This window comes from Halichoerus grypus, chromosome 2, assembly GCF_964656455.1.
Source record: "Halichoerus grypus chromosome 2, mHalGry1.hap1.1, whole genome shotgun sequence".
Taxonomy (NCBI): Eukaryota; Metazoa; Chordata; class Mammalia; order Carnivora; family Phocidae; genus Halichoerus; species Halichoerus grypus.
The window spans coordinates 80,937,168-80,957,291 of record NC_135713.1 but is presented as its reverse complement, the minus strand read 5'-3'; the positions used below and the strand labels follow the sequence as shown (position 1 = coordinate 80,957,291).

At 34.1% G+C, this 20,124-nt stretch overlaps 1 protein-coding gene across 8 annotated transcripts in view; it reads right to left on the bottom strand.

Moving 5' to 3' along the window:
- The window catches only part of ARB2A (ARB2 cotranscriptional regulator A), a 405,509-nt gene that overhangs the window by 176,499 nt on the left and 208,886 nt on the right, over positions 1–20,124 (bottom strand). For all 8 annotated transcript variants that reach the window (XM_036094063.2, XM_036094058.2, XM_078067067.1 and 5 more), the window contains one exon: positions 9,762–9,881. In XM_036094063.2, the coding sequence (XP_035949956.1) occupies positions 9,762–9,881 (120 nt within the window). The remainder of the gene's footprint in view (positions 1–9,761; positions 9,882–20,124) is intronic.

The window sequence follows — 20,124 nt, the reverse complement described above, 5'->3', positions numbered from 1 at the left end:
AATGTATGGTGATTAACATAACATAATTAAAAAAAAAAGTCTCCAACTCTAAAAGTTAAGAACACAGCAGCTTAGAAGAATATCACTTTGTTTCTCTGGGCACAAAAGGTTTTACACCCATAGTGTGATCATTTCAGAGCCATGAGAACAGGAAAAATGATAGCTCTTCCGACCTCATCTCCTTTATTGCCATAGAAACCTGGCAACCAGTACACCAAAGATAAGCCCTGGGTACCTAAATAACCTTAGAATGCAGTATTCTACTGTATCCCATTCTGATCTAAGCCACATAAATTGGACTACTGTCTTGATTCATCATTTCATAATTCTTTTGATGTTTTTGCCTACTGCTATAACCTCTTTCTTTCTCAGGAAAGGATTCCATTTCTAACCCCCTAGCCAGTGTTTGAAGCCTTAAACCTTCTTTGTTTATCCTTTTCCCAGTGCTGGGTCCTGTTCTTTTTTTCCCCTTTTCCTTCCCTATAATGCTGTGATGTAGGGTATAGTTGGAGAGAAGAGGTACTCTTAGAACCAGTGACTACATTCTATTTACTCATTCATCACCCAATGCTTTGATTTTCTGTTCCCTGCAACCAGATAATACCTCTTAATTTAAGCCTGAGTTCACCATGCTCTATTGATGCTTACCTAGTGATGGTTCACCTGCTACTCCCTCCAAAGCCAATCTCTCCAGCTAAATTAGCTCTTCTTGAACCCATTCTAAACTCTACTAATGAGACCTTTCCCCAGATCTGGCTTCTATCTTTGTTCTCTCAAGTTGTATCCCAACATGGATCTAGTATGCTTTGAGTCTGAGTGTACCTGGCTTCCCTGAGTTAATTTGAGTAAATTATTAAATAAGGATTGAAATCTAAGACAGAAGTTAAATGGTTTTGATTGCAAAATTTTTGTCCTCTAAGAGCTCTTTTCAATTTGTGGTGTCAAACCAGAGCTGTCACTGTGGTTGGGAATCTTATTTGGGGAAGAGCTTACATTAAGTGATTATCATAATGTTGTAAGTATAGTAAAAACAGCCTCTTTATTAACTGAAATGTGTTTTTCTACAATCCCCCTTATAAAAGGTCTATAATAGTTAATCATGCTCTCATACCTGCAGTAAAATGCAAAATCTCTCATTAAGATACTTTGTAAAACCAATGAAAAGGAAGTATTTCTTGTAGAAAGATTTGTATCTAACAAATTAATATATCAATTTCTCGGGGTTCTCCTTAACATGGTATTGTGCTAATTTACCAGTTGTTTCCAGGCAGTCTGTTGAATTAACAGATAGAGTGCCCAATCTTGCAGCTGCACAGTCGTAGGGCAATAAGCCCTGGATGCAGCCCATTTATGTGGATACTGAAAAAGCCTCTTCAAAAGGTAATTCTAATGGAGTAATATGGATCCTTTTTCTACGAAAAGATTCTTATTAAAGATTAGTGAAATTTTTCTCCATGTCAGACTTTTGAGCAACCTGATCTTGGTGTGAATGAGGGATATAAGCATTAAGAAGCACACAAGGTCCTTAGTGGAAATGACCTACCAAGAATGGAAACAATCACAAGTAACATCATACTTAATGGTGAAATAATGAATGCTTTCCTCTTAAGACCAGGAACAAAAGGATGTTTACTGTAGCTACTTCTATTCATCATTGTACTGGACAGATCAATTAGGGGGGAAAAAAAGGAGAGAGAAGAAAAGCAAAGCATCTTGATCAGAAAAGAAGTAAAATTATTTTTATTCAATAATTTTATTCAGTGGTCTTGAACATAGAAAAATTCTAAGAAATTCACACACACACACACACACACACACACACACACACACACCAGAACTAATAAATGAGTGCAGCAAGGTTATAGAATATAAGACCAACACATAAAAATTGTATTTTTACACTAACAGTGAACCATCTGAAAGTGAAATTAAGAAATAATTTCACTTACAATAGCATGAAAAGAATAAAATACTGAGGAATAAATTTAACAAAAGAAGTGTAAGGCTTGTACACTGAAAATAATAAAACATTTTTGAAAAAAGATCTAAATAAATGGAAAGAAAGCCTATGTTCATGGAATGGAAGGCATTATTAATATAGCCATACTCCCCAAATTGATCCTAAAATTCATATGGAAATGCAAGAGACCTAGAATAGCCAAAACAATCTTCAAAAAGAAGAACAAAGTTGGAGAATCCACACTTCCCAACTTCAAAACTTACTACAAAGCTACAATAATCAAGACGGTGTGGTACTGGTATAAGGAGAGACACATATATCAGTGAAATAGAATTGAGAATCCAGAAGCAAATCCTTACATATTTACAGTCAAAGATGAGAAGACAAATCAAAGGGGAAAGAATAGTCTTTTCAGCAAATGGTGCTGAGACAACTGAATATCTGCATTTAAAAGAATTATGTTGAACCACACTTCACACAATGTACAAAAATCAACTCAAGTGACGAAAACAAAAACTAGATGAATTCAACTTCATCAAAATAAAAAACTTCTGTACTTCAAAGGATATCACGAAAGTGAAAAGCTATCCCACAGAATAGGAGAAAATATTTGCAAATCATGTATCTGATAAGGGACTTGTATCAGAATACAGAGAGAACTCTTAGGACTCAACAATACAATGACAACACAAAAAAATGGACAAAAATTTTAAAAGACATTTTCCCAAAGAAAATACATAAATGGCCAATAAGCACATGAAAAGGTGTTCAAAATCATTAGCCATTAGAGAAATGCAAATAAAAACCATAATGTGATACCAGTTCACCCCCACTAGAATAGCAGAAATAAAAAAGACAAACAAAAACAAGTGTTGGTGAGGCTGTAGAGAATCGGAACTCTCATACATTGCTGGTAGGATTGTAAACATGGGGAGTGATGGCTAATGGGTACTGAGTTTCTTTTGTGAAGATGAAAATGTTCTAAAATTAGTGGTGATGGTTGTACAACTCTGTGGGCATACTAAAAGCCACTGAATTGGACACTTTAAAAGATTAATTTTATGGCATGCGAATTATATCTCAAGAAAGCTTAATAAATCTTATTTATATCTCAATAAATGTTAATTAACCACAAAATTTTTTTAAAGTGAAAAAAAGGAAATAAGCATAGGTAAGCTAATTATTAAAGAAAAGGTAATATTAAACTCAATTGGGGATGAAATGGAAAGCTTCCTAGACTTACTGCATACAGTGCTATACAACATTATGAGGATATAGTTATAACTTAGTTTAATAGTTTTCTTTTTTGACTGAGAAGACTATACTTTGAAGAGTGAGTCAGAGAGAAGCAATCTTTTCAGTCAGCTGAGGGGCTGAGGACACCAGTAGAAAAAAGACTATAAGAGACTAACACCAGGACAAAAAGGGTAGGTAATACTGTCTGATGTGAAAGAATTGATTAGGCAGAATTCCCATATTAGTCAATATTCCAATGGAGGGTACAAAGAAAGATTAAGTTTACTTAGTAAAAGAGTTATTGCTAGTGCTCAAACTCTCTATATAGATCAATTAACTTTGCAAATATTTAAGCCTACTCATGTTATTGCAATTTATATTGTTTCCAAACTTGGGGAGGGGTGGTGGAACAAGAACATTGTTCCAGGTAACTGGGGCAAGATAAGACTCAGAGATAAAAAGATAAAAACAAAACTAATTTGTAAAACAAAACTAAAGCTTTCATTTGTGAAACATATAAATACTACAGAAAAATGGGGAGTTAAGTGAGAATACTTTGTGAAAAATCTAGTAAGGAGGGAAATTATTTCACTTGGGAGGGGGAAATGGCATTGGCAAAAATGAAAATGAGCACCTCCTGTGCGCATTTGGACTCATATTTAACTACCACTGATTTAATTCCTCAAAACCAGGAATTATCTAATTTAATCCTCAAACTTTGCTGTGATGTGGGTACTTTCAGAGGAGGACAACACACAAAAGAGATCTGACCCAAGTTATCATAATTTTTAGGTATCAGAACTAGGATTCAAACCCAGATCATCTTCTGAGGTTTGTGTTCTTCTACTACAGTGGGCTTGGAGGCCAGGGGTGGAGGTGTAATGAGATGGGGCAATGGCAGTAAGGAAATTAGACTAGAATTGAATTCTACTGGGAAAAAATACAATTGGAAATAAATTATCAGATTATACAGAGGATCTTACAGTTACAGAGAGGAAGCATAATGTAGTAGACAATTGGAGCCAATGTGATTCAGGAATAGCATGATGAAAGGGGTGTTTAAATAATATTATCTATGGTGTGCTATATAGTGTGAAATAAAGAGTAAAGACAGCCAGTAGGAAATGGGTAGAAGAGTACAATGATATAGTTGTAAAATGATGAAATTAACAGTGGGCAGAGAGAAGAAAAGACATGATCAATATTTCAGAGAGAAATAACTGACAAAATGTGTTGGCTGGTTAGATACGGGACAAAAGGAGCGGAGTTAACATAAAAATGAACAAGTGGAGTCATTCCTTCAAACAGTGGTCCTCCTAATACTTATTAAAAATTATGTGAGTAAAAGTTAAAAAAGTCAAACTCCTGTGAAGTTTATTAACAAATCACATCTGTATATATAATTCTCTCCTTTTCTTTTTAAAACCCTGACTTGATATCTCATTTATTCATTTATTATTAATCACAATTATCAACTACACAGTATGTGCAAACATTTCTCCCAAATACTTACGTATTGGCATAATCATTGTTTATTATTATTTATCTGTTGTGCTTGGATTCCTTTTATATCCTCTTTGATATGGTGTGCTTGGGGGAAGGATAAACTATGCCCTTTTTCTTTTCATTCAGCTGTCTGGATCCAATGTCACTAAGCCATAGAGAATCTCCTCCTTAACATCTCGAATGCTTGCTTACTCTCACTACTTCTATGTGGGTAAAGCCCTTCACTGGATCTCACTTGGATTCTTGCAACTAACTCCTAAAATTAGTGTTACCAACAATCAATCAAAAGATAGTATCTACACTACATTCAAGGCATGAAATAAAAGTGAATAGAGGTGATAAAAATAATATAACCTCCGATTCTTCTCTTTAAGGAGCATAGAAAATAGTTATAGAAACTAAACTAAACCATCTTCCTATAAAATAACTCAAAAATTAAGAGAGCATTCCACACAAGTTGTAATCATCCCATACATTAACATGCTGTTTGTATCATGTAGGCAACCAAATCAGAAATTCAAGTTATATTACAAATGGCAACTTATTTTTGCTGTATTACCAATATTTTAAAGTAGGTTTGTAAGAAGTATTTTTGGCCTGAATCACCTTGATACTATTATGGCTCAATTTTTCTTTGTTTTATCCCTTACTTATTCTCCCTTTCCTCAATACTTGATTCCCAGTAGCCCACACAACTTTTAGCTTTTCCCACTGATCACATTACTACCAATATCTATATACTAGTGTACAGATATACTACCAATATCTAATTTATTTGTTCTTTGTAGACAAAATGTAACTGATGCTTCTTTAAGGTCACAGTTAGCTGATGTCACTCAAGGTAAAACTGAATACTTTTAGTCCCATTCCATTTTCTCTTCAGAGTAAATCCAAATCATGCTTCAGGCGATTTTTTTAAAAGACTGACCCAGAGTAGACTGAGCTTGAGTGTCCTCCCACAGTTATGTCCAAAAACTAGTCCTCTATCAGCTGCTGAAGGTCAGCTTAGGCTGCCTGGAGGCTCGGGAGCCCAGCATGGAACAATGGCAGGGAAAGAGCGTTCCCTTCATTCCTTAATTCACATGCAAGTGAGGTGCCAATCAAGTGCTGACAAGCATGGAAAAACCAAAATCAAAAGTGGGTAGAGATACACTTTCAAAAGGAGCAGTTTTCACACATTTTAAGTGATGTTTTTAGTGGTGGTTGTGAACATATCACTAATAATATGGAAAAGGAAATAAAAGCCATAAGAAAAATAATAATAATTTGATATCGGCTAAGATGATTCAATAAACTAATGAAATACATCTGCTAAAATTGTTTAATGTGTTTCATAAAAAAATGTATCAACACTCTCACTTTGGCTAAAGAAAGAAATCTGAATGCAAATTGATTTATTGAGCACTGCAAACATGGACGGTAAGGTGAGCTGAGACGGGAAACTGAGCATTGAGACAAGTAAAACTAACTTATTTCCAAATAAAAGAAAATTTTAAGGTTGCTTGATTTTGTCAAACTATCACCTAGAAAGACAAGAGCAAAGCACTTTGAAATGACCAACAATGTAAGCAATGGAATCACTTCATCAAAGTGGCTAGTGAAAGAGATGATGAAAAGCTTAAAACTGTATTGTTTTTAATGACAGTAAATTTTCAAAAATGAGTTTGAATTTTAACAATATAAGGCAAAAGTAAGCTTCATTATTTGTAGATGTCTTTCTGAATGAATTTGGTAAATGCGTTTTAGTTATGACTACTAATTCTATCATATATAACACAGAATTTCTAAAAACAGAAATTTAAGACTTTGTAAATGAAGGTTTAATAACTGTAACTTTGTATATTGGAACTACTTCAATACACAGAAAAGATAACATTGGACAGATACATTACTTTTTAAAATTCATTGCCAACTCATAAAATAGATAGTTCTTCCTGTCTTCCCTTTTGTCTTTAATGAGTGAATGCTGGAATTGCTACCAGAGCTGTCTTAACGTCTATTTTTACAAGGATCACAGAAAGTTTAGAGAATTAGAAATTTGGGTTGTTACCATATGTCATTATAAATGCAGTGAAAAGGATATTTTTAGTATCACTTTTCTCATTATTTTAGTAAACTGTATACTGTTTTTATGAGGTTAGGTCTGATCAAGTTCCAAGATTTACTACCATAAAATGAGCATTGGTTTTGAAAATAAACCTCTTAATTATAATGTATTTTTCAGGAGAAACTTAACAATTTAAAATAGGGTATAATCATAAATGTTCTCAGTTTTCAAAACAACAATTAGGAAAATATGAAAGTCCTACAAATATTTTGTGCTCTAAATGTAAAACTAATTTATTTTCAGATATCTATTAGCAGCACATTTAATTTTAACAATTATTCACAATTTTACTTTAATTAAATGGCAAGATACATTTTAAAATATGATAATATGAGAGTGGTACAAAAACAAACTCCATGCATTCAAACATGATACTACAAACTAGGACTGCTCCAAAAAGAAGGGGGATGGAAGAGAGAGCGATTGCAAGAGAGAGGGAGGGAGTGCATAGAGAGCCTTCAAGCAGGAGTAAAATTTTATGACAATTCAAAAAAAGTCAAAGTTTACTGAAAGGATTTAATGTACACTGAGACAAAATTCTAAAACATAATTTAAGATGTTCACAATTCACTTTTCTGTAAAGTTAATATTAAAATTTGAATCCATGAAAAATAATTTTATACATTACACTAATTTTGAAAAATCCCAAGAGAATAAATATTTGTCAACATTTTAAACACCATGACTTTTCCCCCAAGAATATCAGGGAAAATAGGAAAGAATATTATTCAGCTTTCGGAAAAAAGCAAAGGCTTAAAAATATTTCAATGGTTTTGTTGTTTCTTTAACTATGCTATCTTTTAAAAATCTTTTTGAAATTAAGTAGAAACATAATGGCCTTAAATGTATTAATCAAGCTTTGTCAAAAATTTATGTATAACTCATTAGTGGTTTTAGTTATTGTTATTGTTATTTGCTTAGAGGAATCTGTTTTATTAGGTCAGGAACCACTTTTTCTTCAGTTGCCACCATGTGTATGCCCCTAATAACATACCCCCATTAAAGTTACTTCACAAAAAGTAGCAAATATTATGAAGTTGAGATAATCGCCACTAATATTTTAAAACCTAAACAAGGTACATTACATTAAATAGACTTCTCAGTCCTGGTGTTGCCTGACAGATATGTGATGTGCCAGTGGTTATATTATATTCCTCCTCCCATGCATGCACCTCCTGCAGAGATAGCAGACTACAGAAGCTGACCCTTACTGAGACCATCTTGTCTCTCTGACAAAGCTCCTTTTTAACTTCTTACTTACTGGTTACTTCCTGTGATGGAGAAAAACTTTAGCTCAGCTTGTGATAATTTCACAGGCCCTGAGGACCCTGACCCTAATAGCCTCAAGGTCAGAAGTCAAGTCTTGTTCTGAAACATCTGTGTGCTTTATATTAAAGTGGAACAAAAGTGGAGAAATATCCACCAGTGTGTGACAAGAAGGACAGGCAAAATAGGACTGACACACTGGTCATCTGTTACTCTGTCATCTTAAGTTCATTTTAAAAACTATCCAATATTCACTTATATTCCAAATTTGATGTACAAAAGGCTTTTATAAACTGTCTTAAAGTAAAAAAAAAAGGGGGGAATTTATGTTTAACAGTAATCTGGAATTTGGGTAGTCTTGCAGGCTTTCAGAAACATTTTAAGTTACTCTACAAGCTGATGAAATTTCAAGGTTTAAGTAATTTAATGGCTTACAAAGAAAATGTAAGGTACGTTATATATGCTATGTGTGTATGTGTGTGTGTATATAAAGATCTATATCTGCAGGGGCTAGAAGAACTATCTGAAAGACAACATTCACATACTAGTATGTTAAAGAGCTATCTTAAAATATCTATTATATATTAAAATAAATAAATGCAGCAGAATTAAAAGTACTTGAAAATAATTTCTAAAAGTAAAATCCATTTAGTAAAAGATTTAACTTACATATCAATCTTAAGAGAACATAAACATTTGTGAATTTAGGTCAGCTAAAATATTCCCAGGTGTCACCACCAGTTTTATATCTAAATCATGTGGGTGGAGCAATAAGGTACGAGGAGGTTGAAAAGGCCATGGAAATATATTTAATTTCCACAACAAAGAGAAACGCACACCAAAGTTTTGAAACAAAAGTTAGACAACAATGTTGTGCCTGCTTTTAATGTTCATGTTAGGCTATTTGGATTTAAAATTATCAAATGCACTTTTATCAAATTAATCACTTTATTATAGCACTGTTACCTCCTTGTAACATAAGGTTTATGGACATGTAGGCATAAATTCTTCATTAGTGCATTTTTGGTAATGATTATATCCCATTAACCATTCATACTGGCACAAGGTGTGGTACTTGTAACACTGCATATGATACAGACAAAATTTTAAAATCTTGATAATTTTTTTCTATAATGTACACAATCTTAACTCCAAGAATCAGATTTTTTGAAATGTAAAGATTTTTACAGCCAAACAATGAATTCCACTTAGCAGATTAATGGAAACCTTCTGATAGTTTAAATACTAATTACATGAATTCTGATCAAGTATTAAGTACTGACTTGTGGATATAAAAGTTAGTTAAAGATAAACAAAAGAGTCTCCAATATTCAATAGGTCTCTTGAAATTTTAAACATTTTACAGATAACACATGCTTCAATAGTTGTACATATAACACAGGAAGCAGAAGTATCATCAAATGTATGAAAATGCTCTATACTGTAGAAATTAAGAAGTAATGTGTAAATAAAGAATAGGCAAAAAGCTTTCTGGTTAGCAGTGAAAAGCTCTGCCACAATAAAATAAATACACTCTTCTCAAGCATTATAAAATTATTTACTCAAAATATTTTGTTTTCATCCTTTTTAAAGTAATTTAAGTAATGATATCAATTAAAAGTGAGTGGGGGAGGATAAGCCTGTAAAGAGTTTGGGAATTAAAAACAGAGTTAAATGTACACTCACCAGTTCAACGAAAGCAAGTCCTCCATAGCTGTGAGCAACAAAAAACACATTCTCAGCTGCAGACTGGGCTATGAAATGGTCCCACACATAGATTGCATGTTCTTCAGGAGAACCATTTTCCTAGAAAGAAAACAAATATCATATATTATGTACTGTATCTAATTATTATCATAGTAATCAAAAATTAAATTATATGCTTGCTTACATAGCCTAAGAAATAAGATGGTTATAGCTCACTGAAAATAATACCAATGCAAAAGAACTGCCACTGAAAATTCAAATTAGAGAATAAATTATTCAAGTATTAGTAAATTACTGCTAAGCTTAATTGCTACCATAATCTTCAGAAACAAAATATTCAAAATATTGCATTCTGGTATATCCGAGATATTAAAATATACATGTATGTACTTGAGAATTGTATAGCAGAAAGTTACAGTGGTCTTATGATAGAAGAGTGTAACACTAAAAAATTCAGTTACATTTCTATATTTATATCTGAGAATATTTCTATTATAAGAAATATAAATCTGAATTATTTGATTTTATAAAATTTGAAGTATCTCTATAAGCTGAAAGCAGAAAATTACTAACAAATATTCTCTATTTAAATTATTTAAAAATATACTTTTTTGTAAAAGTGTTTTCCATACACATTTTATTTCTAGAACTGGGAGAAATCTAAACATATAAACCCAGGGACTTCTATATTTCTCCTAACCTGCTAAATCCTAATAAATGTATGTATGTTGCTTTAATTCCAAAGGTTCTATAATAATTCATTTTGTTGGGGCGCCTGGGTGGCTCAGTCGTTAAGCGTCTGCCTTTGGCTCAGGTCATGATCCCAGGGTCCTGGGATCGAGCCCCGCATCGGGCTCCCTGCTCAGCGGGAAGCCTGCTTCTCCCCCTCCCGCTCCCCCTGCTTGTGTTCCCTCTCTCGCTGTGTCTGTCTCTGTCAAATAAATAAATAAAAAATCTTTAAAAAAAAATTTCATTTTGTTGTATTTATTTTGATAGTTGACACATATTGCAGTTAAAGCTTAAACCTGGATAATGTGGGGGAAAAAACCCAAAGAGCTAAATAAATACTGATCAAAAAACAAACTGATAAAAACTAAAGAAAATCATGAAAACACTTTGTGTAAGTACTTCCTCGAAGCTTTAACACTAAAGACTAACTCCCTAAAAATGTTATGGTATTAGACAATGAAGACAATTTATTCACATTTTTCATCTTAGAAATTTTATAATATTATATTAAGGTCCAAAACATGACTTCCCTTCCCACCTAGAAGCTATTGTTCCCTGATGTCTAGTTCTACCCCAGATTTCTCTTCAGTGCTCCAAACCCATATATCCAAGTGCTTGACAGTCATTTACTTTTTGATGTCCCACAGATAATTCAAACTCAAGCAGTTCAACATTGCACTAGAAATTTCCTCTACAATCCTGTGTCACTGTCTTTGCTCCCCACCTCCAGGCAAAATCTGGGCATCTTTTATTTATCTCTTGTTCAAATTCCACATATAATCAATCATTAAAACCCTGTTGATTTTGTCCCCAGCTGTATCCTAAATCCATCCACTTCTCTCTCTCCTCATTTCCTCTGGCTTAGCTCAAACCATTATCATTTCACATGTGGATGACTACAATGGTTCCCAGTCCATTTTTACTGCCTTTAGGATTGCCTATTTAAATGCTCTAATTCTGTAATAAAAACAAACTTTTAAAAATGCAAATATGAACATGTTGCCATGTTACTCACCTCCTGCTTATTAGATGCTTCACAGCTGATTCATTGCCCTCAGGATCAAGTTCAAACTCAGTATGGTATTTAAGACCTTTCATAATCTGGCTTCTACCTTCAACTGCATCTCTTAACACTGCTCTGCAATATAAGGTGACCCAAAAGAAACCCTTTTCCCCCAGTAGGAGACCACAGAGAACACACTCTGTGTTCTAATTGCAGGGAACAACTTCCAGTAACCTAATTGTGCCAAACTTTCTTTTCTCTGTGCTATTTCCTTTGTTTAGAAAGTGATTCCTGCGCTCTGCCCTCACTTCACCCATCATCTTCACCTGCATAATTCGTACTTATTTTTCAAACTCAAACAAGACATCACCTTCTGTCAAAAGTCTTCCCTATCACCCCTAAGGCTGGGTAATGTCCTACAACAACATCTTGTGCATGCTCCCATTATTACACTGAATAATTTGTATTGTAATTGCTTGTTAGATTATCAGTCTTGAGGCCAAGAGCTCTGTCTTGTTCATTACATCATTAAATTTGTATAATAAATAAATAATGAAAATACAATATTTATCTTCAGGATGATTGCTTACAACCTTGTAGTCATATACTAAAATACAAATATGCTTTTAAAGAAAGCTATTGGTAACATACATATGAAATTACCCACAGTTAAAGTATATAAAATAAATAAAAATATAAATATAAATAAAAGAATGGTAATTGGAAAGAAATCCATGTAGGGCATTTTTGGCTTTAATAATTTAACTTACATTAGTTTAAAAAGTAGGAAATGGTTATTATAAAAATCAGCACAGTGGTTAACTCTAAGGAAGAGAGACAGAGTTGTGAATAGGAAATAGACTTCCAGTGGCTGGCAGTGGTGTATTTCTTGACTGGAGTGGTAGTTACACAGATGTATTCTTTATAGTTACAGTCAAATTGACTAATACAAACTTAGCACTTTTCTGTACATGTATGTAGAGAGACCACAGAATTTACTCTACAAACTTTTGAGAGTGAAGAAAGGTACTATCAGTTATTGTATGAGAAGAACAGGTCTAAATTGGGACTACCCAGAGAAAACACACACCCCGGTCACCCTAATTATATCTTACAATGAAAGAAATGTAAAAACAAAACATGAAGACAGATAACAGAGGTTCCACCTGCTGACAGTAGGCAGAACTATCTTATATAACTTGATGGATCTAAACATCTTTATACGGAGAAAATAAAAACATAGAGGAGATTACTCTGTCCCCATTAGGTTTTCTGTTGGAAGTAGAGGTGTGAGGATGATAAAAAGTAAGCTATGATTCTGGCCTTTAATGTGTTTGCAATTGCATAAGAGTGTTCACACATAAAGATATAAGGGGCAGTAATGTGTGAGGAGTATTACTTTCTCTATTCCTGGCAGACTGTCTCGACATCCAGTCCAATGGATCTGTCATAAATCCATACAATGTGCCCTCCGTGAGGTCCTCCATGCTTTCCTCTCACAGTTACCAACTTTTCTGTTACACTGTTGACACCTGATCTGTCCCATCCTTTCCATTCCCAGATCACTGTGGGTTCTCTTACAAGATTCCTAACTATTCTCATTTCTAGTAGATTTTTCCTTTACTGTGTTGCTAGATCAATCTTTCTGAAGGCTGGCCCTGATCAACCACTCTCCAGCCCCAAAAAGTCATTTACTGAAATGGTCCCTAATGCCTACAAAATAACTGGAATTCTTAGCCAACATCTCCTCTAAATCTACCTTTCAAGTCTTCCTTCTCACTATTTCCAGGGACCTTATTCATGCTCCAGGAAAATCTGGCCTACACATTAATACAGATGATTACCAACTTACAGTGGTTTGACTTAATGATTTTTTGACTTTACAATGGTACAAAAAAACACACAGTCAGTAGAAACTGTACTCCAAATTTTGAATTTTGATCTTTTTTTCAGCTAGCAATCTATGGTACAATCCTCTCTCATGATGTTGGGTGGTGGCAGTGAGCCACAGCTCTGTCAGCCCCATGATCACTATGGTAAATAACCAATACACTCAACAATCATTCTGTATCTATACAACCTTTCTGTTTTTCTCTTTCAGTACAGTATTCAATAAATTACACTTTATTATAAAATATAAAACATATACATATGTTTAAAAATTATAAAACAGGCTTTGTGTTACATGGTTTTGCCCAACTATAAGCTAATGTGAGTGTTCTGAGCATGTTTAAAGTAGGCAAGGCTAAGCTATGCTGTTCTGTAGGTTAGGTGCATTAAATGCATTTTGATTTACAACATTTTCAACCTACAATAGGGTTTACTGAGATGTAACCCCATTGTATGTCAAAGAAGAGCTGTAGTCTGAAAACCCTAGACAAAGTTCTACCATGAAAATTCAGTCTGGGATCTCATGGTGCAGCTCTGATTAGAGAGAGTTTTCATAAAACTGAAAAGCAGAGAACACATCCAAGATAGCAGTTCAGTAATTCATATATGAAGTGATGAAGACTGTAATACTACTCAGGGTGATAGCAGAGTGAATGGAAAAGAAGGAACGGAATGAGTCATTACAAAGGAAGAATCAGCAAAACTTTGTGACTCATAGGATATGAGGGAAACTGCCAATGAGGCCCAAAGGACCCAACTACGACTAAAGCAGAGCTAAGAACCAACAGTTCTTTCCACCATTCACAAATAAGACTACTGTTTTCAGAGATTAGTATCATAGTTGAGTCTTTCTCTCAACAATCTATGGAGTCAATAGCTGTTAAGAGTGGCCTGTCAGCAGTAGGAAAAAGAAAGCTCAAGTATCCATGTGCCCCAAGTGCTTAAACATTTTCAGCCTGATTTTAAGGTTATCAAATTACTCTCTAGCTTTAGATTTTAAAACCAAATGTTCCAAGAACTGAGAGGCAACTGAATAAATGCCTACAATACCCAGTAAAGTGGGGGGGGGGCATCTATAGTCACAACTAAATAATTACATAAGACTATTCTGAGCCACACTTGCCATCTATTGACCCAAAAATATATAGGGAAGCACCAGCCATTCCTTTTTACTGGGAGCCCTGTAGCAGCTCCTGTAGCAGACCAGACAGCCTTCCAGGAGTTACTGTCTTTGGACCATGAACTTTAGTTTGGGAGTGAGGGAATCAGACTCACCTTGGGCAGATGCAAGAGTTATCCTGCCTTAAAAGTCTTATATTGCACAGAAGCTAATAACCTCTTGCAACAACTCCATAGGCATGGCTTCCAGGATACCTGCCTGCAAGGAACATGGCCAATTACAAGAGTTACTAGCCTCAGGGAAGATCAAAGCTTTGGTATTTATAGTTCGTTATAATTTCTTCTAATTCAGAAGCAGTTTACCAATCAGGGGTCATTTTCTACTACAGGGAGTGTTCCGTAGCAACAACGCACTTACTGTGGATGCTATGGTATGCTTCCCAGAATCCCCTTTAGTTATACAGTACTCATTTCCTGAGTTGTTGCAAGTGTTAGCAGTTGACAGCTTTAGCTGAGGCACTCTCTAGGAACTGCTCTCAGCCAAAGAAAGTTATCTAGCCTAAAGTTATGATCCCATCTCTGAGGCAACTTACACCCCATGATGGGTCAAAATGACATGGATCTGTAAAGGCTCTAGCTCTTGCCTCGAGGCAAGACATCTCTGAAAAGCCATCCCAGATCCAGAGATCAACGTGGAGTTAGATGAAGCCTTTGTTCTGACTGTACTGCAATTCAACCTCTTCTGCCAAATTCTATTTTTTAAACTCCCCTACAGGTGCTGATTCCAAGAGAACTCCCCAACAAACTTCCTGCATGCACCTTCAGAATCTATTTTCTAGGAAAACCAATTTAAGACACCACCTTATCAGGCTTCCAGGGATATAGAGCTAGAAAGTCAACTAAAGATCAAATTCTCATGTAGAAGGGGAAAAGATTTTCCTAACTTTTGACCCACAATATCTTATAAGAAATACATGGAAAATATATATCTATTTACATATATTATTAACCTGATTATGTTTAAAACTACTGCAAATATTGTTGGTTCAAGTTTACCTATCACCTCTACTATTAGCCAGGTGGCTTAAATTGAATCCTGTACTATTTCACTGGTTCTTCTCTATCCTGCTATTTCTTTAATCTGCCATGGCACTTCTCCTTCCTTCTAGAATATATGCAATTTGAAGGTAGATTCTGTTTTGGATTTGGATAAGAAGTATAATACAAGGCATGCTATGGGCATTTAATAAGTATCTAACAATATTGTTGACAAAATATTATGAAGAATGTTTCAAAACTAAGACAAAGGAGTATTTACACTCCATTTCAGGAATCTAGCTCCTAATAATCTGCAATGTGGCAAAAGATTGATGTTTGAAGATGTTCATCACTGTCTCATTTATAAAAGCAAAAATCTGAATAAAGCTTAAGTGTCCAATAATGCAGAAATAAATATTTAAGTAAATTATAATTAATCTAAAGAAACATTATAAGCTATTCAATGAGTTTATAAAGTAATATATGCAGTTCATCTAATTTTACATGTGGCATAATTTTCACTCTATTAAGAGGCTTGAAAAAGACTAGAAGGAATCAAAAATATTAAAAGCAGCTGAGCTGCCTACAGGTAGTGGAATTATGAGTATTTTCTACTTTAGCTTCTTCACATTTTTCTGAACTTTTCAAAATTTCTACAAAATACATGTTTTTATAATAAAACAAGTGAATGACAAAGAAATTTAAAAATCCTACTGAATGACTACTGCTGGCTTCTTAGGGGGAATCAGCATCTGAGCAGGGTCTTTACACCTTCCTATCTAACAAATATCAAATCAGAAGGGTTGTTTCAAATGGGTTTAAGAGTAAGAAATGATAGCTGAAAGTTTGATAGTAACTAAAGAAACCAAAAACCCACAAGAATTAGAAGAACACAGACAGTGCAAAAGTCTGAAACTACTGTTACTGAGCAAGATGAGTGCAGCACTACATTTAAAGCACAATGACAGAAACGATAGTGTTCCTGAATCATCAAAACAAAGTTAACGATGTTAAATGAATTCCATTTTTTGAAGGACTAGGGACATACAATTAAGAGACAGTTTTATTCAAAATATTATTTTATCAACAAATGGTGTTGGGAAAACTGGATAGTAGCAACATGCAGAAGAATGAAACTAGACCACTTTCTTATACCATACACAAAAACAAATTCAAAATGGTAAAAGGCTTAAATATGAGACAGGAAACCATCAAAATCCTCGAAGAGAACACAGGCTGCAACCTCTTTGACCTCGGCCATAGCTAGACACGTCTCTGTAGGGAGGGGAAACAAAAGCAAAAATGAATGACTGGACTTCATCAAGAAAAAAGCTTCTGCACAGTGAAGGAAACAATCAACAAAACTAAAAGGCAACCTTTGGAATGGGAGAAGATATTTGCAAATGACATATCTGATAAAGGGTTAGTATCCCAAGTCTATAAAGAACTTATCAAACTCAAAACCCCAAAAACAAATAATCCAGTTAAAAAATGGGCAAAAGACATGAATAGACATTTCTCCAAAGAAGACATCCAGATGGCCAACAGACACATGAAAAGATGCTCAACGTCACTCATCCTCGGGGAAATACAAATCAAAAGTACAATTAGATATCACCTCACACTAGTCAGAAAGGCAAAAATGAACAATACAGGAAACAAGAGGTGTTGGAAAGGATGCTGACAAAGGGGAACCATCTTGCACTGTTGATGGGAATGCAAACTAATGCAGCCACTCTGGAAAACCGTATGGAGGTTCCTCAAAAAGTTAAAAATAGAACCACCCTACAATTCAGCAATTGCACTACTAGGTATTTACCCAAAGGATACAGAAATACAGATTTGAAGGGATATGTGCACCCTGATGTTTATAGCAGCATTATCAACAACAGCCAAACTATGGAGAGAGCCAAATGTCCATTGACTGGTGAATGGATAAAGAAGATGTGGTATGTGTGTATACACACACACACACACACACACACACTGCAATATTAGTCAGCCATAAGAAAGAATGAAATCTTGCCACTTGCAACAACATGGATGGAACTAGAGGGTATTATGCTAAGTGAAATAAATCAGTCAAAGAAAGAAAAATACCATATGATTTCACTCATATGTGGAATTTAAGAAACAAAACAGATGAACATAGGGGGGAAAAAGAGAGAGGCAAACCAGAAAATAGAGTCTTAACTACAGAGAACAAACTGAGGGCTGCTGGAGGGGAGGTGGGTGGGGGAATGGGTTAAATAGGTGATGGGGATTAAAGAGGGCACTTGTGATGGGCACTGGGTGTCATATGTAAGTGATGAATCACTAAATTCTTCACCTGAAAGTAATATTACACTGTATATTAACTAACTGGAATTTAAATAAAAACTTGAAGAAAAATATTATTTAAAAAAAAGGTGATAAAGGAGATAAATCTTAGCTATAACAAAGTTGTCTTTCATATGTGACTATTTCCCAAGGCTTTCACAAAATTATAGCTTTTTACTATTCATTTTTTAAGAGAGCCAGATCCCCACCATTTTGAGATAAAACAAATTCTGCCGAATATTTGCTGCCCCCTACTATATCACTAAAATCCCAATTTTATGAATGAGATGATGGTGTTCTTAGGTAATTTTGTGTCATTTCCAACCTGCAGCCCACACTACGTCCACAACCATTACATATTTACAAACCATAATCTGGAGAGTGTCTATTACTAGCAATGTATTTTGAAACTATACAGATTTCAATAAGAAAGACTTTCTAATATGCTTCAATTACAGAAATGCAAACATACTAAATCTTCTCTATAGGTTTCTCCATGAATTTCACACCAGAGTTCATTTTGTATTGAGTAACTTCAAGCTGGATGATTTTAGAATACATAAATACACAAAGCGCATGAAAAGAAAAGAAGTGAATCTATTAATTAGAGTTTGCTGGTGCCAGAATGCATAGGATATTTACACTGTGGAACTGGGCTGTACTCAGAGTAGAGGTTGGATTTCCTGATGTACTCTTGCCATCATTAATTGTTAAATGCCAAAGAGAAGTGATGCAATAACCAAAGCCTTATCACGTATGCCAGATTCTACTACCTAGTCATTGCAAAGTCTGCATTTATGATGGACTACCTGAGCTGATAACACATGGAATTATCTAAACAACATTTGCATATTTGTGTAATTATTTTCTAAGGTTAATTAGCTCCTGTAAAGCATTTCGCCCTTTGAGACTGCTTGCAGTGACAGGTTCACATATTTTCTGAACCACTGCCAAATCTGACAGATTTTTTTCTTCAGCTAACCTGTTGCTACAAAGTTATAAAATGAAAGCTCCTAAAATATATACTCTAAACTTACAATTGATTTTAGGAAAAGTAAAATGAAAGCTTAATGAATTTGAAGGTTTTTTAAATGTCCAATTTTAAAATAAAAATGTCAAAATTATTTTTTTATTTCACATAAATCTTTCTGTGATTATATTGGTAAGCATCTCTACTAAGAAAATTATGAATACTAAAATCTAGCATTTTGGATGTTAAACTAGCACATAACCTATGTCACTACTTTTAGTTGAGTCACGTACGTCACACAATACATACACTCCTACCCCCACCCACAGTCCTTAGCACTATCACTGATTTGCTACTTACACCGGAAACATCAACCAGAGGAAGAACACTAATATAAAATCTACACCTTTTTTTTTTTTAATCTACACCTTTTTTTAAGCAAAATTTACAAATTAAGGTGCATTATTTTACAAAGCTAAGACTTTCATTAGGTAAAATGTAATCTCAACAAAATCTAAATGGAGGCAGAAAACCCACGTCAAATAGATTTTTGAGGATGCAAAAATGTACATTACCATCTTGTACCCAACTCATCCACAGGTACAAGATGAAAGAAAATTTATATTTTTAGAAACTGGCCAATTCGGTACTCTTCCAGAAGAAATGAAATACAAACACCATCTGAGCCAAAACCTAGAAAGATACACACAAGGAAATTATGCTTTAGCTTTAGGCTTTTAGATGATTCTGTTAAGTCCTCTGTACATAAACAAAGTATAAATTGTACATTAGTACAGAACAAGCATTTATAAGAATAGTTATGTGTAAAATATATTTTATGTCACATGAGATGTAATTTAATTTCAATCCATTTAAATAATTAGGATTAAAAATTTATCTTAATTTTGGCATATTTTAAATGTGTGATCTTTAAAAAACAGTGTATGCATTTGTGTTTAACAGTGATTAAAGGACTAGGGGTATATATGAATGCATAAAAACTAATGCTATAGTATACATACAATGAAAACATTTTCAAAAACAAAGCACCATTATTTTGTTTCTAAATATTAAATTGATCCATATGAAGTTACCAATATTAGACATTTCTGACCCTAAAAAGTGTCAATTTCATAAGATTCAATCTTAAACATAATGAAAATAGACAAAAGAATCAATAAGCTAGAGATATCTTACAGCTATCAACTTTTGCCTTGACATTTTTAGGTGTCAAGATATTACTGACAGCTATCATTCTTAAAAGACAGATTCAA